The sequence below is a fragment of the Leuresthes tenuis genome, unplaced genomic scaffold (genome assembly GCF_036924035.1).
Source record: "Leuresthes tenuis unplaced genomic scaffold, fLeuTen1.0.hap1 SCAF_11, whole genome shotgun sequence".
Classification (NCBI taxonomy): domain Eukaryota; kingdom Metazoa; phylum Chordata; class Actinopteri; order Atheriniformes; family Atherinopsidae; genus Leuresthes; species Leuresthes tenuis.
The window spans coordinates 18,062,827-18,084,965 of NW_027325365.1; the positions used below are offsets into that span (position 1 = coordinate 18,062,827).

Consider the following 22,139-nt stretch of genomic DNA (forward strand, 5'->3'; position numbering starts at 1 on the left):
GAATTTTCATTAACAAAGAGTCAAGAAAAAAAGAAATGATTAACTAAGGTCTGGAAAACTAAAATTGTTTGATACCAGGGCACAGATTAAATCATCCATGATTTTTTTTTTCAAAGGAATAAAGTAAACGCTGACAAGAGCTGCGTTTCTCTCTTGTTGCCACTAGGGGGCGCCCTCACCCTTAATAAGAACTCCATTGAGGACTCCTCACACCGTTAACCTGATTAAAAGGTTAACGGTGTGAACCCACATGGTGGGTTTAATTTTTTTTACATATTCAGAGACCTGAACCCTAACCCTACCCTATAATTTATATAAAGCCATGTTTTTCGTAGATATTTGATTTGGATAGTTTTAGGTCATGTGTATTGTAATAAATTTTTCCTCTATTGTATCACCAGCACTGTTCAGACTCATGCTGTTTTAATGACTTAGTTATGAGGGAACTGCTGTGCGCATGTTCTCGTCTGATGAATATGCAAACATCACAACTCTTTGCTCCATCTGTAACACATCAGACATTCAGGCAACCATCTTGGACGTTTGAGGGGTTGCAGTGCACAGTGAAATAGAGAGAATGTGGAGCTTGCTCATCAGAGAATCTGGTGGTTTTTCAGTTGCAGCACGGAAAAAAAAAATCCATATAGAGTCATATTACAAGGTTCCTGTCATGCAGTCAGGCTTTTGATGAGCATGATATAACATAACACAAGGATAGTTGTTTTTCTGTCACATGTTCTGAATGGAAATAAACAACTTACAGACTGACTTTGAGAGAGACTGCTATTTTTTCCAACTTCGAGGTCCCCATATGTTTAAATCACTTAATTCAGGATATCCTTGATGAAAAATGTAAGAAAAAAAGTCTTTTTTTTTTTTTTAAACAATGATGTATTGGATTTGTCACATTAATGGCACTGTGGGGTACTGTTTAATGTCAGGTTGAGTAGTATTTCCAAATATCACAGGTTTTTTTCTCTCTTTCTAAACGTATATAATTGCAAAAAGTACAACATGGACTGATTCATTCTGTAGTTCTTTTGTGTTGGTTGAACTACTGTTGAACTATTTAATTTAATTTAATTTTGTCCAAATTTTTACCAAGACAATCTCTCACAAATTTTGAACCCTCTTCATCTTTACCTCTGAAAGACTCCCCAGGTCCTCATGTTGCTGGTCTGAAGCAAAGGACAAAACTTTAGACAGATGAAAATAATCTGATGCAGGGGAACAGACGGGACCTGAATCAGACAACCTCCTTGCCAAGACTAAAGAACCTGAGCAGGTCACTCAAACAATGTAAAAGTCAAGCATGTGGCTCTATGAAATGGACCTATATAGAATAATCCATTTTAATTTGTAAAGTAGAATTTCCAGAAGAAAAAAAAAAAGGTTTTAAAATGTCACTATGTAAAACAATACACTGAAAAGTAATGTATATATATATATATATATACATATATATATATATATATATATATATATATATATTCATCCCCACAAATTCTGTCATATGTAAACCTACCATTTTAAGCAATAACAGCTCCAAAGGTCTATAAGTGTGGCACGTTTAGCCTGTGGAATATTTGCCCATTCCTCAAGGTAAAACCATTCAATTTAAGCTGGAAATGTTTTCTGGTGTTCCACCCATTTAAAGTCAAACCACAGATTCTGGATAAGATTGCGTTTTGATTTAGCGACTCCGAGACGTTAAAATGTTTCTCCTCAAACATCTGAAGCGTGACCTCTGCAGTGCGGTTGGCATCATTGTCATCCTGAACAGTGAGCGTCAGGCCCCGTCTCTATTCACTGAAAGGACGAAGGTTTTCTTCAAGAATTTTATTGTGCTCAGCACCATCCATCATTCCTTCTTTTCTGACAGCCTTCCTTGTCCCTGCCGATGAAAAGCGGCCCCACAGCATGATGCTGCCATCACCATGCTCCACTGCAGGGAGGGTCTTCTCAGGATGATGAGAGTTGTTGGGTGTGTGCCACATGTGGTGTGTGATGGATGAAAAGTCCATTCTTAGTGTCAGAGTTTCCTCATTCACATGTCCAGGGAGTCTCAAATGCCTTTCGGTAGAACGCTCCAAAATGCCTTTTTTATTTTATTTTCATTTTCGAAGCAATGGTCACTTTTTCAAGAAGATCATCTCTGTGTGGGGAATAAAGTGCTGCTTTGGAGCTTTGAATCTTCTTTAGAGTTACAATTGACTTCTTTGTAGATATCTGGTTATTGCTCTTCCTGTCGGCTCTGTTAGTTTTGGTGGTCTGTCCTGTCTTGACAGGTTTGTTGTGGTGCCACATTCATTCCTTTATAAAATACTGGATTTAATGGTGCTCGAGGGATATTCAGAGTTGTGTTGATGTGCTGCTCTGGTTAACGGTGTGCCTTTTGTGTGTATGCTGGGATCAAGTGGCACCGAGATTACACACAGGTGAACTCAGCTGAGCCATTTATCCGACTTCTGATGCTCATTTGCAGCATCAGATCATAAATTTGCATTTACGAGCAAATTAGGTGAATTTAAAACATTTATTTTACCTTTATTAATTTGGACTATTTTGTAGCTCCTTAAATTAAAAAAAATATCCAAATATGTCTATAAAATGACAGGTTGTAGTCCAACCTGGAACAAACTGGGGGAATACAAAGGAGTGTGAATACTTTAATACGAGGCACTGCATGCACAATATTAAACCGTCCCAACAAGGAGGTCTGATCCATTTCTACAGGGAAAGTTTAAAGAACATGTCGTGAACCATCCACAGCAGACATAAGGTAAGCAGCCCTCCCTGCACCCCCATCTTATTCTTTTCCAAATTCTTCCTCCAAGCACATTCAAAGGAAACCGGCAGCCAGCCCTTTACCTCTGAATACAAAAGGTTACAGCAGGATGGCCTGGGGCACTACTGTTTCCCTCTGTCTCCACCTCCTCCCTTTTATAGATAACCAAATGCCCCTTAATCTCTTTAATATTTTGTGCCTTCGCTAGCTGATTAAATGTTGGCAAGTCAAAACACCGGATACGCGTGCATGATTATGTTCCAGAGAGAAACGTTTGGGCGTCCCTGGTCAAAAATTTATGTTACTGAATGGAAGAGCAAAAGGCAAGAAGTTAAAGATGAAGCAGTCTTTGCATTACTCCAAGCAAGGCTATCGTGTTATTTTTGTTTGGTATCAGCTACATGGGACATGAAAAAAAGCAGGAGAGAGCTATAGAACGACAGCACAGTGCAGAACTTCCACAAAAGAACACCTCTCCAACTACTGGAAACTTTTTCTGCACGTCACTGTAGAAATTCTACTGTGATGCAGGAGACAAAGCGGAGGCTCAGCAGCTTCTATGGGTTCATTCTGTGCTCAACATGAGCAGGGTGGTCTGTTTGTCAGCATTATATTGGAGCATAATGTCTCGTGTGTTTGAGCGCTGAATGGACCAAAACACTTTACAACACACAGCGCTCTAATTGGGCAGTGGCGGCGGAATTAAGAAGCAGATGAGAAGCAGAACGTCTTTCATAACTGTTGAATAACAACCCTGTCAGCAGGCTGGTGAGTGGTACGGCTCATGGATTTATTATTCCACCCCTGGTTGCAAGTGGAGGAGGGGGGGGGGGGGGGGGATTAAATTAGTTGTTTCAGATTTAACCTCAAATATAAAAAGGGGCTTTGATCATGGGTGGGAAAAGTACAAACATCCCTCTGAGATGCAATAACACATGTAATAACACAATGCTCTCCAGAGCTGAAGAAAAACATGTCACAGGTGGATAGTTTGGCCTTGGTCAGGAAAACAGCTTCTAAGCACAGCTATAAGAAAAATGTACTCGCTGAAATTTAATCAAGATCATACAGAAAGGGGAAAAATAAGCACTCAATCAGATAGATATATATATATATATATATATTTATAAAATACTTGAATAAAAGCATTTAATTAAACTCCAAAGAGTAATCTTAGTACAATAGGTTTAATGAATAGCGTGTTACCTTCATGGCATTTTATCAGAAGTAAAAACCTGCTGGAGATACTCCATTTCCCTCCCTTTAAATCACCTGGAGCAACACATCGGGTCTCCAGGAGCTGCAGGACCGCCGCTCGACCCTCCTCCGAGGAAAGAAAACACCTCCCAGAGATTGAGCTCAATTGTGTTTATTTTGTCATCACACTTTATGATAAAACACTATCATTCAGTGTCATAAAAACAAAGACTACAGGTTGTTACAAAAGAATAAAAAAATAAAATTAGAAGTTTTTGCGGTGTCATTTTATCACTATCACGCGGGACAAGTGTCGGTCGGTGCGAGTGGCATCGGCACCTTTCATGGTCAAGAAACGAAGTTAAACTCTACCTAAAAGACAAAAGCATTCAGTAATATCCGTTACTCAAAGCGTGTGGCTGCAATATGCAACATAATCATTGTGTTCAGAGCACACTGCCCTCGAGATGAGATCAAGTCAACACATACAATAGTCAAAAATAAGTTACAAAAGTTGAAATCAGTGGTATACACGAGACAGTGATGGCTGTGGTCAGTATAAACAGAAAAAACACCTTATTGCACCTTTGACACCTTTAAATGAGAAGTTGCTCATGAGTTGTGAGGAAAGAGCAAACTCTTTAAAACAAAGAGGAACTAAATCTAGTTCCGACTAACAGCATCCATTATTGGAGGAGAGGAGGGAAAACGAAAGTCACAAAGGTTTCAAATATAATGTGAACAAAAGGAATGTAGAAAATGTAACAAAATGGTACACAAAGTTATAAAAAATTAAAATAATAAAAAAAAAAAAAAAAAAACTCTAGGCATAGTATTATAATTCGTTTCACTGGAAAGCAATAACGTGTCCTTTTCAGTAGTGGAAACACGTTTGTGGCTGTAACAGCAACAACCAACATGCATTTATCACGGACGTGAATCGAGGACGGCTTCGTGGAGCGCTATCTGACAAATGTCCGCTTCTCGGGTAAGTCCATGAACTTAGGGTTCACATGTAAAGCCTGACAACTGCTGTGGGCAAGGCACAAACATGACAGCGCATCCACAAATCCAACCCCGAAGCCAGAAAAGTTCAACGACGGGCAATTTGAACATTTAAGAAACAGGAACCAGTTTATCGCCGTGTCTGTTTTCCCCAGATCAAGACAACACCGCTCCATCTGCATCTGCTGGGGAGATTGATAGACAAGCATCAAACGAGAAGGGCATCTATATCAATTTGGATCCAGAGAAATGGTTAATGGAGTTATAAGCCAACAGATTAACCGATAATGGCACATTTCCACACATTTAGAAGTACCAGTGGGCAGCTCGGGGAATCTGGATGCGTTTAAACTTTAACAGGAAGTAAAAGATTGGGGACTGCAGCTTTAGAAATCTGAGAAGCAATTACGGATGACTGGCTGCAGATGTTTATTTGTAAGGCCAGTGAGCGTAGGTCTGTTCCACTATTTAGCAAACAAGTTTCATGCATTCAATTACTGAGAAGTACACAGAGTCGAGTCCAGTGATGAAGAGGGGGATTACTATAGCCCCCACAGACGCTGGATTAGCATCCAGTTTAAAGCACAATAGCACAAAATAATGAGGGAAAGGCAGCTAGCTTCAGCCTTAAAACCTGAGCCTGAATATACAGTTTCAATGAACAGGTACAAAGAAAACTACACTTAATCAATGGTGGGTTTCTATGTTGGTATAAAAAGCTACACTATATCAAACAAAAATGAATCAAAAAATAAGAAACCGGAACAAAAAGTCATAAATAAAAGCTATGGCATGTTTCAATGGCATCGTATTCAAGTAATCTTGATAAAAGTCCCTGATAGTGGTTCATGTAAACATTGGAGTCATTAACACAGACACAGAACCAACAGTTCTTAAGAAGGCAGCAGCAATTCATATGTACAACACCACCAATGTGGAAGTCTCCTTCACCATGCTGGTCCAGACACATCAGTTTGTGTTAAACTCTTTGAGTGGTGCGGGAGAAATTAAAACTTTAGTCTGAAAAAAGCCTGTAGCTGCGAGAGAGACACATTTTCACCTGCATGTGTGAAGCTTGGCCACAAGGCTCGGCTTTGGAGATGGAAGAGAAAGAGGATGAGGGAGGAGAAAAAGAAAAACTTCGTACTGCAGGCCTGTTTGAGCTGCGGACTTCACCTGCTGTGCACTCAATGAACTCTTGCTCTCTCCTCTAAGGTCTTCTGTGGAAAGAGTTCCCAGAGGAGCCCTTCAGCTCATTACACCAAACGTTTGCCAATTTTCAAGAGACGACAAGAAATTCCAAAGACATACACAGCGTTTTGTGCCCTGCCAAGTCAGCACCAAACCTCCCTTTTCTCTTCTGTCTTTCTCAAATGATGGCTAAAAATTATTAGTAGCCACATTTTCAATTACATGCGTTTTTCATTTTTGGGATTAGAAATTAAAAAAGAAAAAAAAAAAGAAAGAAAAAAGCAGCAACAAATGTTCATCGCGGATACTTTGTCTTCGGTGCACTTCTAAAATTGGCTCAGCTGTGACACACAACTGAGAGCAGGCACTGAATGAGGTGGGTGTTGGATTACACTGCTGCTTTCATCTCATTCACAGTGATGACAGTCTCATAATAATGCAGATTTAATAAACCCAGTTCAGAATATAGCAGTAACATTTCCGCAGTGCCTCGGTGTTTCATATGAGGCAGTGGAGCATTTGTCACGTCAGTGTGATGACTTCCACTGGGTCTGTCTTGCTTTTTGGCCTCTGCTTGCGTTTGAGGCGTCTCTGTGAGAAGGACGGGCGAGCTGGACAAGCCGAAGGTGTTGCGGTGCCGACGGAGAGAGAGAGGAGGTCTGCAAGTAGATGTTTCGGGGGAGGGAGTTGAGAAGGAAGTATTGCAGTGGACTCCCGTTGGGGTTTGTGCTCCCTCTCCGTCACCTGGCGTCACCTATCAAAGCAGCCAGCTGTGAATGTGTGATGTGCCCCCAGGTAGCTCCCACTGTAGGCCATACTCAGACAATGTCGCGGTTCTCCAGCGAGGGCCATCTGCACAGAGATGGGGCCCTGAAGTGGCAGCGCCCGAGCCCCTGGCTGGAGCCCTGAGGTTAGGCTCGAGTAAGAAGGGAACGGTCCTCCAGGAGTAATGGAGGGAGCCCCTGTTAACAGACCCATCCTGTGGCTCTGAAGAAAGTCCTGAGACATGTTCACCACAGGGCCCAAAGCTTGGGAGTCAGCCAGCACCTGCAGCTGGGACAGGGACGGGGAATGCTGGGAAAGGTGTGGGTAGCTGTCCGGCTGAAAGAGCAGCTGTGGTGTGGAGGAGGTGGAGGAGGAGGAGGCCGGTCTCTGGATGGCCGACACCGGAGAGAGGTGAGAAGTCTGTGGCTGGGACTGAAGAGAAGAGGGCCGGCTAGGAGGGGTGGATTTGGCTTTATTGGCCTCCTTCACGTCGTTGTCATGAGCCCTGGAATTTCACAACAAAAAAGAAAATACGTTGTGTAAGTAAGCAATACGTTTGTGAAATACAACTAAAACCAGACAGAAAGAGGAGCTTTTAGAATTATTGAGTAAAGAATTAATACAGAAAACAATGGCTGCTCAGATTAAAACGCCACCTTTGACTTCCCACTATTAATCTGAACAGTGCTAACAACTAAATTAACACACATCGTCACTCACGGAGTAAGACGATGGCAACTTAATTATAGTTGTAACAATAAAGAACTCGTCGACCATCAGGTACAATCACCAGACGAACAGGCCTCGTCAGATGATACACGGTTAGAACAAACGGCATCTTAAAATTTCCCTTACAGCAGCATGAGTTCAATGCATTGTGTCAGGTGGTCCCAGGTGTAGCCTGTTAGCAGGTGCAGAGCGGTTGTCCAGCTTGGAGAAATCTGAAGGCAAATACGAGATGCTGCCACGCATGCAGCAGCAACTTGGGATGGTCTGAAGCTCAGGAAGGCGTGATCTACAAGAGGAAAACCATTCAATTATTCTGTGATCAAACGCACACTTCATGCTAGTCACTTAATCCCCAGCAGCTGCGGGATGGCAAAGTAAAAGCAGTTTAGCATCCTTCTTTTACACTCACCCTGCAGGGAGACCTCCAAGAAGTAGTGAGTGTATTTGTCCATGAAAGCCTTGGTCTTGGACAGAGAGGACAGGGGCCAGCCATTGTAAAGGTCACCCTCCTGCACTGCGGCATGGAGGTAGTAGTCAATAAAGTGGGCGGGTGTAGGCATGCACAGATTCCAGCCGAAAGTCTCCAGCAGCAGAAGCTCCATTTTAATCAGATCCCTCTTGTTGAGAACAAGGTTGAGACTGCACATGAAGCCAAGGGAATTCAGCTGCTCCAGTTTGGGAACCCGGTCTTCCTTCTCCTCAAACTTACCTGGAAAGAAACGAGGAGGTTAAACTAATACACACCATTGCTTCCAAATGGTCTAGATGATTCATTTGGGATATTACAAACAGCTGTTAGAAGTCAAATACCAAAACAAAATCTTGTAGAGCTGATACCATTGGTTGAAGAAACAAACCTAGACAGCAAAATTAAACAACGGTGATGATTAATGTATTGGCAAGATTGGTACCTTCTCTTAGTTTTATGTCTAGAAATAATAATGAAGGAATTGACTTTTTTTTTTGGGGGGGGGGGGTAAAGTTAAAGATTATCCCAACATTTTCCACCATTTACACACATTAACAGATTTATAAATACTGATACATTGATGATTGAAACGCTTTTCATTTTACATTTAATTCTCATATGACCCGTGTATATTATCAATATTCTGAGATTTTGATATGAAGTATTACTGATATTTGCTAAAGAATCTTGTTTTTTTTCCCCCAAACCGTGATAATCATCATGTGCAACAGGTCTATGATCAGCTTTAAGGCAGCTTACTCCAGTTTCTACAAAACATAAGAAGTGCCTTCTAAGCATTAGCAATTAAGTTGACTACTTCTGAACATCTGGCTATAAAGCGAAGCCATTACACTAATAAGCTGAGGGAGACATCACAACAGGCTAAGTGTGGGCCTCTTTCAGTGGATTACAAAAGCCCGGCGCTTTCTCTGAAAAAAAATCTGCCAGCTCGATCCCCAATGTTTCAGTGTCTCTGCTTCACCCCAGATCCTCACAGAACACAGAGCAATGTCATTATGGTGAGCCCCCCTCCTCATCCAAAGAAGTACTCTTTCCATAGCAACAGCCCTGAGGCCCCGGGGGTCCATGTGACCAATGAAGAGGGGCGTTTCCGTCTTTAATCCACGGGTCCAAGAGGCCGCCTCTCAAACATTAAGAATGAGGGCGAGGAAGGTGTCGGGTTACTCTGATACAGACTCCCCTGTAAAGCCTGTGCCTTGAGCCACACACAGCTTTTAGTCTTTTCATGAAACTGACCGGCTCCTAAAAACCATGCCTCTGCCAGCACTGGATTTTTGAGACTTATATTAAATCGGCAACAATCTAAAAAAATTATTTAAGAATGATTTACAACCATATGACATCTGTCATTTTTGATTCGGTCAAACCTAAAATTACTTTGAATTAGTCAGCACGATATAAAGATTTCCTGAATGTTAAGTTAAAACATAATGTAATGATATTTGTTTAGATATGTGTATTAGCATTTGTCAGAAACTTTAAGTAAAATATAAAAAATAACTGAAATCATAGCAAATATCAGTCCAGTTACACAAAAAAATATATAAATCTAGTAATAAAAATAGACTTGAACATGCCACACACACACACACACACACACACACACTGCAGCTGAGATGACACTCCATAGATATAAATGAATTACTTGCCACTATATCCCCTTGCAAGGATTAAAAAGTTATGCATCAAGCTGAGAACAACAAAAAACCCTCTGTTGGGTTAATCTTCTTATCTATAACCATAGCAACCAAACACTCAAAATAGGGGCTTTATTGACATAACTGAGCTACAGTTAGAAGTGAACACTCCCAGCAACAATTGTCTGACATGCAATTGCTTTTTCTATTGTCACTGCCATTGATGGACCTCATTTATCCCTTTATGCCTGCGTCTAGTGGAGCGCCTTCCTACAAAGTGCAAGTTTTATCACTGATGTTGCGACCTATCATTAAGCAAGGCAGCAGAGAGGAGGCGGGGATCTGCAGCCCAACATGCCGGGAGGTGGGGGTGAAGGAGTAATTAGCAAACAGGCAGTAATGGCGTCTCTCCAGCAGAACAGGAAGCACAATGAGAAACAGCGCTGTTTATAGCCACCGGCGCTCATTCTGTGACCCAGTCCACACTTGCCCTATTCTCTCCCCCTCATATCCTCTGGATCAGTGCCGTCTGCAGCTAGACTGCTATGTCCACACAGACACCACCATAAAAAGCCGTCAATGCCCCAATCACCACAAAACACCAGCGTCTTTGATCCTGAAAGATAGGACGAGTCAATCTCCTTATTGTAGCGATTATTCCTCCGCTTTACAACTCAGGGTGACCAGACACATGAAAAACACGGAAGCTAAAATGTTTTAAAAACATTTTAAAAAGCCACTTCGGGAACCTACAGAAGGGCAGACTTTCAGAGAACATTTATTTCAGTGAGGCAGAGGCGCAAACTATGCAGCAAAAACAAAAGATGGTGAATAAGTGGGGTAAACACTGCTTGAATTTGTGTTTTCATACAATGCAAATTCTTTCGTGTCACAGACAAAGTCTGACATTTTTGACTGCGCCACCCGATAAAGGCTCATCAGATTTAATATTAATAAATAAATCAGCACTCGACAGAATAGTCAACCTTGACTAAAACGTCTCAGCTTCTCAACAGACCTAAAGAAAAAAAAAAAAAAAAACACTTGAGAGTTTAAAAACTCAATGGTTGCCTTTGCCCTCGTGCTCTTATAAAAGAAAACTGAAAACAATGACATAAAACACGCCAATGTTGCATCAGGAATGAAAGGGACAATGCAGAATGTTGAATCTCGTCTTAAGAGGCTCAAATCAAAAGAAAGTCGTGGAAAATACCAACCGTGAGCACAAGCTAATGTTTTCAGATTATATTGACATTATTCCTCACAATGATTCATCTCATTGTTTGATAAGCTATTAAACTGGATTTGTTAACGCGCATTTAACCTTCTCACTTCTCCGCTGCAGCAACGTTCCAAAACCACCGTAGCGCCTATCGATTTACTGTTGTCACTCTGAATGCAGCCCCGGCAAGATGGTGCATTCCTCTCTTGTGAGTTGAGCCGACCTGGAATGCAGGCAGCTAACCGATCCTATCTCATGTCAGCAAGCAGGGAAGGGACGCAGGTGAGGGGTAAAAACAAAACTTCCTTTCCACAAAGCACTTCTACATACACAGCAACCACACACACACTCACACACACACCCTATCCTCTCTCACAGCGCCCACAGGTGATGAGATGAGGTCGAGTAAACAGACAGAAGTTAGAGGTCAGGGGTTAGGAAGAGGTAAGACCAGGATGCAGGGCGTCCTCCCAGGTGTGCTCTTTTGGGAATAGGTGGTGGTGGAGGTGAAGATGGGTTTAAAGTGATAGCGGTTGTTAGGAAACTGGAGAACTCTACTAAAAAGCTTTAAATTTCCAGCAAAAAAATAAATAAATCACACACACACAGACAGACAAATATGAAAAAAAATAAGCCGCAGCACATGTCCAGGTTTAAAATAATGGCTGAGTTATTGACTGTCAAAAAAAATAAGAGGGCTAGAATGATAGCACCACATCTGGCCCCTCTTCCACCTTTACACAGCTGGCACATCACAGCGTTAACTACGAGTAAATGTCCGATGGTCTGTTTTGGAAAGTGTCCACATAAAGACTCCCAATCAGATGTCAGAAGGATCCTCACACCATTTGTTTGATGTCTTCTACATCACTGGCTGTAACACTGCTATTCCAAAACTAATCTGGGGGAATCGGGGTAAAGAAGAACTACCGACAAACGCGGGAACAATGGAAGGCTACTGCTCGAGAAAAACATCTCTAAAACACATCTTCAACTGGAGGAAGCGCATATGGCAGAAAATAGGAAACTGATTTTACACATGTTCCAAACATGGAACATAGGAACACAGCTCGCATTCATCCATCAACAAAGCTGCACAAACGAGAAAGTTTTTTTTCCCAAAACAGGATATGTGACTTGACATCACTGAACACTCGAGCTACAGTTACAGCACGAAATGGCCATTAAACTGGATCGCCATCCTTGTCCGACTAAACACGCACAGGAGCGGAATGCAGCTGCCAGATACAGCAACGCTGTGGTTTGTCTGTGAAAACATTCAGAACATTAAACAAACATCATCAAGCGCTCTCTGTGGGAGACATTTTTTTACTTTGTTTGAGCGGTGATTTTTGTCAGATGCTGCTCATAAAAAAAAAAATTTAATCAGGATTTTATTGGCGCAGAGCAACAGCAGCCGGTAGTCACAAATAACCTTAATTGGCTGATTTTTAGTCACAATTTCAGACGCACCAAGTCAACAACATAAACATGTGAAGGAGAGCAGCTTTTTTTGGGGAATTCAGCTGTAGTTATATCAGCTTAAATAAAGCTACAATTTCATTATCTGTACAGGTCCAGTTTGAGGAAGATTGGTTTTGTATTTCAGTTGTACTGCTGTGTTTGTGTAATTCATTTTAAAAGTCTGGTTTTAGTCACACTAATAATTGTGTGTGTGTGGGTGTGTGTGTGTCATGTAAGCGTGCCCAAGGATCGTATCTTGCACGTAAAGACTTAAGAGAAACTAAAACACTTCAGTGCTTTCATCATTTCCTGCTTTTTCTCTGACCCGAAAGCCATGAAGGAATTTCCTCCTCTGCTTGAGCGTCTCTTATTTGTTGGTTCATCTTTCATTGCGAGAAATTGGTCACAACTGTCACAAAATCTCTGTGTTGCCACCCTCTGGCCCTGGTAGCTCTCACAATGTAGGCCCAAGCTGACCCCTGACCCCTGACGCTGAATGCTTGGGTGACCAGGGAGAATTCTTGAAACCCTTGCTCTGTTCATACGTGTGTGTGTCAGTGTGTGTGCGTGGGGGGGGGTTCACTGACAGAGGGTGTATAGCGCCTCGTGCTATGGGTGGTGACATGAGAGCATGCGGACAAACATGTCCTCGAGCATTACGCTGGAAAATGTTTAATTTCACTAAATGGTAGCATTTGTTCTGCAGTTTTGTGACCCTTCGTTACAAAAATCGATCTAAAACAAGTTCTAGTCATAAGTGCAGGTATTCACTTTGAATACAGAGTGTACCTCCCTGCATAATTTATTCAGTTGTGAGAACCCCACATGACCACTGCTCCATCAGAATTACCATCAAACCTCTGGGATTGGAATAAAGGGGGAAGTTGTTTCCCTCTTAATCTACATTTCAGGGCACCCTGCTGGGTGGTTCTCTTCTAGCATGTCCCATTTTGAAGGCCACCACCTCTTTCTCCTTCTCTACTCTGTTTAACATCAGCCGCCAACCTGCCTTTGAAGTACCGCTCCTCTCATTTCCCAACCCCCCAGGGATGAGGGGCTGCTTTTACGGGCCCCCCCTGTCCTAGGACTGGTTCACTCTGGCTGACTCTGACAAGGTGAGAGAACAAGGAGGAAATGGAGCCAGCAGCAAAAGGTAAAAGGACACCACCAGGACGCAGCCGGCAGGAAAGATATGTGGTCATAGCGGTAGCACGCGCTCCACTGGGAATTCTCCGGTGGATTAGACTTCAAGGTGGATCTTAATGAGGTGAGTGCGAGAAAAGAATCCATAGGTTTATCACACGGTTGTCATGGCAACATTGTCTTCTTATAGCAACGTTGGCTCACGGCGAATCTCTACCATTCACACACATACAAACACACGCCTGCTCACACAACAGCCTCTCCGCCTTAGAGTGCGCTCCCCTCCCCCTCTCTGAGTCTGGCTGGCTGGCTGTCCTGCTTGCATTGACTGGCTTTTGTTTGAGGCCTGACTCGGAGAGCATATGGCAGGTGCCCCTCAGCGCGCTGTTCTTCCCCACCCCCGGGCCTATGCATGTGCACTCGGTAGTCAAAATGACTAAATTTCTGGTGCTCAGTCGTTTCAGCAGGATGCTCCATTTTTGTTGTTATTGCTAGAGATCCTTCGCTGAATCAAGTTCTCTAGAGAAAATATCAGCGATAACTTGCTACAGAGACGTCAAAAGTTGAATAAAGACAGGGGCTTTCGCGCCGGCATAATCAGAGAAGCACAAAAACAAGGTTTACAAAGCATAAAAGCATTGCGATAACAAGTAATCCATAACATTTTTGTTCTGGCTGGCAGCAGAAATGCATTAATGATGTGATTTATGCTAACAAATAGCTGCAGTATGCAGACGCTTTCCTTTGTGGACTCATACCTGCCACAAAGACTGATGTTATCACTGCAGGACTTCATGAAATGTCACAATAGAAACTTTGTATTTGTGGGCTGACTTTTAAATGCCCCTGTAATACACATTTAACTTCCCCGGACACCATTTCTGTATTCAGTTGGGCTCAATGGATCAAAGTAACCTCTCTAAATAAGTGGCCAACAGTGAATAGCAATCAATTCATATGGGTTTTAAAAAACTAACTATAATCTCACTTCTGTAAAGGAAGAGGAGCTCATCCGTGAGCAAACACATGCACACACAAATGCCTACAAAAACATACATACAATGGAGTAACAGGATTAAGCAGTGACTGCTGAGAGGCACAAAAGGGGTACAGATTAATTAACCGAGTGCGGAAGCCAGGAAAGTTTAAAGAAAGACAATTGTCTGCGTCAAAGGAAAGCGGTGAGAAACAGAGAGGCTGTTCAATAACTAGGCTGGGTTCCAAAGCACCTCAAGACAGATGAAAACCCAAGTCAACTTTGAATCAAACACCCTTTCATGCCTTCATCAATCATGAGAGAGACTCCCCCGAGTCCTGGAGGAGTCAGACGCTGAAGAACAGAGAGGAGAGAGCTCCACTAGCTTAGAGCTGCAATCAAAAGATTCAATAAAAGAAATGCGATCAATCTATGAAAGATTCAAAGAAAAAGAAAAAAAAAAACCTGTGTCCAGGTTGGGATGATAATACTTAATGTATTACAAAGAGGGAGCAAACTCTAAAGGCTATTTTTGGACTCTCATGAGCTTGCTTTTAAACAAAACCTCTTAAGTCTCATAGCTCACCACAGACACTTCTGACTGATTGAAGAAGGCTTGTACGTGACTACACACACACACACACACACACAGAGCTCTCCCAATTGAACAGGCTCTGTTCCAGACTACTACTTTGACAGCATCATTAGTCTAATTATCCATGATGCCAAGGGCTGCGTTAATGTACGGAAAACCTCACAGTCTGTTAATCACCAGACAGACGTGGAGACGTTAATAACGACCACACAACCTGCACCGTGCATCAGCAGGGGAAGAATGATTTACTCACCTGCTTTGCACAAAACACAAAGAAACACTGAGATTTCACAGCAGACAAGCATCCTGGTTACTCAAACTACAGAACTCGTGTTCAGAATCATTTTTTTTTCTTATAGAAACAAATAGAAATAATAGAACAAAAGAACAACACCTGCATCTGTGCACACTGATATAATACTGGGTTTTGTACCAAAAATAAATAAATAAAGAGCACTGTCAGAGAAATAATAAGACATATCAGCAATGAAAGCTGTTTGGTGGCAGCTTTCATTACTCTGACGGGATACTGTGGATATTCTGCCCCCTGAATTTAATCATGTGTTCTTCATATTCACAAAGAAATGAAAATGATAACACCTTTGATCTAAGGACAGTCTGACTTTGAAAGGTGCCACAAGTTTATCTCCCAACTGACTAAACAGCAGAGGCAGCCAAAGTGATCATATTACAGCCAGCATGAAAAGCAGAGATAAAGTTCTGCAGACATGAGCAGAACTCAAATGTTTTTACCCATGCAAAAAAAAAACTAAAAAAAAAAAAAACTAAAAAAAAACCCACAAACATTCAAATTAGCTTTGTTGCAGGAAATGTTTCACCCCATGCCACCTGTGCATGAACCACAGTCTATTTCAGGCCAACAGATCTCCACAAGGGGCTTGTGCATGGTAAAAGTTAAGCAAGAGGCAAAACACAAACATATATATATATATATATATATATATATATATATATATATATAAAAAATTTAAAATGTAAGTATTATCAGATCAAAAGAAAGACATATGGATCAAGTCTTTATGTGAACATTCCTGTCAAGTAAAACAAGCATGCAGCTGTCTGTACAGAAGTTGAATGGCAGTTTCTAGACTTACTAGCAAGCAGCAAACAGGAGAGGGCAATGACATAGAGCTGTTTGACGGCCACATCGTAGTGGTCCATGAACAGGTCCAGCAGGTAGACGGCCAGATGACGTGCTGTAGGACATAGCTGGTAGCGATTACTCAGGATGGCCAACAAGTCTGCAAAGTACCGCCGCATGCCAATCTGTGGAGAGTGGGCCCGGTAGACTGGCAGCTTCAGCTCCTGGAGGTGGAGAGGAGAAGAGAGGTGAGGGGGGGGGCATGTAAACAGCAGGGGGCGAGATGATCAGGGTGGGCAGGAAGTAGTGATGAAGCGTGGGGGTTGTAATGAATATGCATAATAATAGTGAGGCACGTATTTCTCAAATTGACTGTTGCGAGGTGAGATGATGATGTGAGCCTAAAATACTCAGAACAAGAGTGAAACTTCAGTGAAAATTCCTTAGAATAGTTCAGCCTCATTTTAGTTTTATTGAATTCACTATTACTTTAAAAAAAAAAAAAAAGGGAGCTAATTTGGGTCATCGCAGGGGTCTCTGAACAATGGAGTAAGGGTTTGTGTGTGCCATGTTTGGAGAGGGGAGGAGGGGGGTGTCTCCTTCCAGTCTAGTTCAGCAGCAGATAGGATTAAGTTTCACCCCTCACACATCTTCTGTTCACGTTCAATTAGCTGCATGTGTTTCAAAGTGGAGAGAAGACACTCCGGGGCATTATCATGGAATCAGGCTTGGATGTCCTCCCAGATCAACTACGAAAAAAACCACAAAGTTCCAAACCTGAAACCTGCCTCAGAAGCAAAAAAGACTTCTAGAGATGTGTGTAAAAACTCACAGAAGAGGCATTTTCCCTGCTTTTAAGCTGCTTACACTGAAAAGTTCTTTTTTTTTTTTAAATTGTTCTCTATAAATCTGAGTCAAAACAAGAGATCCCAGATTTAATGAGAGATAGAGGATCGGTAGATTAATCTCTTTGGGGTTTGCGAAAATAAAGACATGACAATAAAGACTGTTGAGGAACATCCCATAACTCTGACTCGAAGAGTCCAAATCGGGCTCTAAATGCTGTGTGGTTTTAAACGGCAAGGATTAGTCCGAAAAGCATAACAGTTGCAGATTAATTTATCGGCCGTTTTATGACAGGAATGTCTAACGTGTGCTGTGTCGAGATTCTCAAAGGGTTCCTTTTTCTTGAAATTTGGGAAATTAAAGTTTGAACTTTTGCTTGGGCTGAATAAAAAGATGAAAAAAAAAAGGCAGATTTTTCTATAACAACATTTGTTGAAGGATAAGCTCTCAGAGAAACAGCTTGCAGTCATAACAACTTGCTGTGATGGACAAAACTAACAAAATTGTCAAGGCTACACAAGCTATCAAGTATTTATTTTGAGCGGATCTATAACAGGTGAGATGCTCTGACACTTCAATGGAATCCAAAAATAAACAGTACCCCCCCCGCCACATCAACATAGAGCAACTACCCCCAGTGCAACAACCTAAACTATCAACCAATGCTCCCCAAACTCTCCTCTCCTCCCACTGCCTCTGGTCCATCTGTCTGTCTGGGGGTGCAAGGCCGGCAAGAGGAGGGGGGAGTGGAAGGGAGGAGGCTGCTGGGGTCTGGAGGGGCTCATGGGTGGGGGTGGAGGGGTAGAGACGTGCCTTTGTGGGGGATCCGCACCATAATTAAGAATTCCACAGCTGCCTACTGATTTGCATGTCTGATAATTTGCCACATGCTCCACACCACCGCTATCTCCCACATCAGGGCATTATCACTGCAGCAAGCGTCATTAAGGCTGGATGAGACGTGGGGGGGGGGGGGGGGGGGGGGGGGGTGCAGGCGCCATGCAGGAGATCTGAGCGCCGTGTGAGGCTCCATTACTGATTTCACAATTCTTTTCTGCTGCAAATTTACTGTGTTTAAGAGATTACACCATTCTGAAAACATCCAACAATCGCCACTCGTCCAGAGTTTTTTTTTTTGTTTTGTTTTAATGAAATTTTCATCAACAGTTACTTTTATAAATAACTACTGGAATGAATATGAAGGAAAATGTCACGTCAAGCCAGAGTCAAAAAGCTTTCATTGTTGTCCCATGGAATAATCAAAAGGTAAATCAATTCATCATAGCAAAAAAGCCCAAAATGTCCAAATATTCATAAAATCAGGAACATTTCTACTGGCAATAGCTTAAATATAATTTGATTATGAAATCATCTTGTTTTTGGAGCAAATTCCCCAAAAACTGTACGTCTGCTGCAACTCAAATCACTCTCAACCAAGACCCGTCGTCATGAGTATGAGATCGTGGCAATGAAAATCTATTTATGACAATGTATGAAAAGACTGTCTTCTCCGACTCAAAAAAAAAAAAAAAAAAACCTCTTTCAGTACCTTAATGCATCATGAGTTACATTATATCATAAAAGGTATTTAGAAGCTGGGAAAAACCCTGTTCAGAGCAGCCTGGCTGTTGACTGACTGTGCTAAAAGAGAGGCTAGTTTCAGTCAGCTGTAAAGTCTCACGCAGTGCTCAGTTTACAATCAGGACATTGTATACAGTCGGCTGTAATGTAGGGAGACTGATGCTTGAGCTGTCAACAAAAATGCAGATATGAAGCCATCAGCCCCTGACTTTAGACTGACAGTGACACTTTGTCTCATTATAGCATGAGAGGGAAAACGTGGGTGTGTTGCTAGTTTCCAGCTCTGTGTACAGATTTTCAGTGTAATTGACAGTTAACTTGGAATCGGGCACCATGCGGCAGGAGAAAAGTGAATCAAACAGTGTCTGAGAAAATGACTCACAAACATCCGATTCACAGTCGACTCATACAAACTGTGGCAAGTCGAGACACCCAACAGCCACGGCCTGATCAGTCTTCTTCACCGTCACTCTGGAAATGCCAGGGGAGTGATGGCTTGAAATTGCCAGTCAAGTGACAGATGCCGCCATTAAAGTGACACATGGTAAGAAATATGATCATGCTTAGAGATTAATTAAGACATTCTTAATTAATGAGCCTTAACTCCTCCATGTAATCCAATTCAAATCAGGTTTAAATAGACACAGGGCCGTGTAATTAAATTCTTTCCCCCATCGTTACATTGCGTTGTAAATAGTATGTTAGACCCTCCAGCCGAGTATCAAGGCAGCTCTTATTTCAATTATAATTCATGATATCATTAATCCCGTTAGGGTAAGAAAATAAAGAAAAAGGCACGTCAGAAACTCTCCAAAAATACAACTACTAACACTTATTTTCATTGGAATTCCATTTAAAGTTTTCATGGGGTCTCCAACCTGTGATTAGGATTACATTGTGACCAAGACTTTTTTTTTTATCCCAGCTAACAATCCAACAGCAAAGGGATGTTACACTGTGAAAATACTCATGGATTAACATACTTATTGGAGCTTCAGAAACTGGCTCGTTTTTTTGTGATAATACACAGTGTTTGTTTCAAGCCTACATTTAATATGCTCCCGTGTGAATTTAAAGTTTTCTTAAACACATGGAGTCAGAACAGAGTCGGCTGAGATAGTCCATAAAATCGTGGCCTCCTACAAAGATAAAGCAGTCTTTATTGGAGTCAAACTCACCTTAATGCGTAAGGACTGATGGATATCTGAAGCTAGCTGTCCTTTCCACCACTGCAACTCCCTCTCCATCTTTCCCATTCAGAGGAGGCTCCTACGTTCAAGATTTACCTGCTGAGACAGATGTATTCAACAAGACAAACTTCAGACACTTCAAACAGCAGCGACAGAAAGTGAAGAGGACTACATTAAGGGTGTTAAAGCATTACAGGTACGGACTAAATCACGATAAAGAGAGGGACGAGGCTTACGTGTGTTTCTGTAAATGTTCAGAAAACAGAGCATCCTGTTTATTCAATTAAACATCTGTACACAAGATAAAACATGACTAGCCCGGGAATACGTATTCTTTTGAAAAATATATCGTTTTGGCAAAAGTTTTGGGTGATTTAACAACAGCAGAGGTACGTCTGCCTGCGCAGGCCATTTCCTCTCCTCGGGAATTTAAATGGCCCAGTTAAATACCTACACGACCACGCCGTAGGTCAAATTATCCGAACTGCCGTTCAGATATCTCACTTTTGACACGGATGTTTAATTAAACAATAACTCTATCAAAAACCCCGCATTCAAGTTGTCACTGAGGACGTGCCGACACCACGAGACAGCGACTAAACAGTGGGGCGACACAAGTTGACTGCCCACACAGGTCAGAAAGACTAGCCTCGTTTAAAAACCGTATCAGCAGACTGCCATAAAAGCGGACACTTCATCACAAACACGGCTCATCCCTCCTGAAGAGCAACAACCAGCTGAACTTCTCATGTCGGTGGTTATAACATGTGCCACTCACCGCTCCGACGGGAATGCCCCCCAGACCCCTTTGTCTCAGTCCGACATCCTGAATGAGAGAACTCCGCTTCGGCTCAACTTTGAGGCAGACCTCTTTAGAAGCGGAAAACACAAACTTCGAGCCCGCTGGCAAGACCATCAAACAGCTGCCACCGCCAAATCCCGTCCGCAGGCCTTCGGTCGCGCCGTTTCCCCAAAACTGTTCACACTTTTTTCCGAGAGAGTCTGCTCTGCCGTTTTCTCTCCGGTTGCTTCGATGTAACAAAGTAGCCTCTCCGGCTGCACCAGCTGCTGCTGCTGAGCTGCGAGGCTCGTGCGCCAGACGTGAAGGTCCCTCCTCCTTACTGGGAGTTGTAGTTTTTAAGGGGTCAGCGTGAGAACTACACGCAGCATCGGCGTTGAAGAGCAAATGGCCTACTTTGTCACTTTAATTAGACCACTTGTGATTTTCTATCACATTGTGTTATATTATACCGTTTATTCATTCATTCGTTCGTTTTTCCTCCAGTTTTTTTGCACATTTCCGCATTCTAAGCAACTACATATTCCTTGTTTAATTAATTGTTTTAATTAAGTCGTTTTAATAAAAACATTAAAATTTAAAAAATTGCCTAGATATAATGCATTGCAAGTGCAAGACCAGACCAGTGTTTTACATGCTTCTTGGCATGTGGATCTCCTTTATATTTCCGAAATCTCTTGGGAGTTTACAGTTCCACCAAAGAGATTTTTCTCTTCAAACTTCATGATTGTTTTAAGCTCTAATGCACCATTTGGAGGAACAGTAAATATGTCAATTTCAGAAGCAGACATACTTTTTAATTCAATTTATTTTAGTGTCATAGTAACTTTTCAGTCCTCACATTCTAAAATAAATGACAGGTTTATAAAAACACAGGGTGTAAAACAGCTCAAATCTGCTCCACCTCCACCACAAATAATCTTAAAATGCCATTTCCATTTCAGTACATTTTTAATCGAAGACTTTTTCTCGCAGATTTTACTTATTCTATTTATGTTAATGATCCGAATCAACCTCTACCACGAGTTCCTTATGTGAATGACCACTTGACACGCTTTGCAGAAGAAAATCATCCAATTTCTTAGAACAAGCAGTGAGGTGGTGCAAAACAAGGGATAAAAGTGGACAATAAACCCAATCAACATGAATAAACAGAAGAATACTTATGATCCTCCACCACATGTTTGCCCCATCTCCTTTTACCCAGAACCACTGACCTCACTGTTACTTGATACAATGTAAGTGAACTTGTTAAATGTATGGGAACCATCATCCGTATTGGCACTATTGTGGTAATACTTGGCATGAACAGAATCCAAAACGCTATTCCTGTCAAGAAAAGCTCAAATGAATCATGATTTTTTTTATAAAAAAATTTAAAAAACAAAAACGTGAGAAATGTTTTTGTATCTTAAGTGT

The 22,139-nt window shown here is 41.8% G+C and overlaps 1 protein-coding gene across 2 annotated transcripts; it reads right to left on the reverse strand.

Moving 5' to 3' along the window:
- Window positions 1-4,141: 4,141 nt before the first annotated feature.
- Window positions 4,142-21,089, reverse strand: ccnjl (cyclin J-like). Of its 2 annotated transcripts, none has more exons than XM_072395872.1 (6): window positions 20,700-21,089; window positions 19,910-20,017; window positions 16,318-16,528; window positions 8,085-8,384; window positions 7,802-7,961; window positions 4,142-7,451 (listed from the first exon to the last, which is right to left on the reverse strand). In XM_072395872.1, the coding sequence occupies exons 2-6, from the start codon at window positions 19,985-19,987 to the stop codon at window positions 6,932-6,934; spliced, it is 1,269 nt and encodes a 422-aa protein (XP_072251973.1). In that variant the 5' UTR covers window positions 19,988-20,017; window positions 20,700-21,089; the 3' UTR covers window positions 4,142-6,931. The 2 variants fall into 2 exon arrangements, with proteins under 2 accessions (XP_072251973.1, XP_072251972.1); XM_072395871.1 differs by having other exon boundaries at window positions 19,910-20,020.
- Between the last annotated feature and the right edge of the window lie 1,050 nt (window positions 21,090-22,139).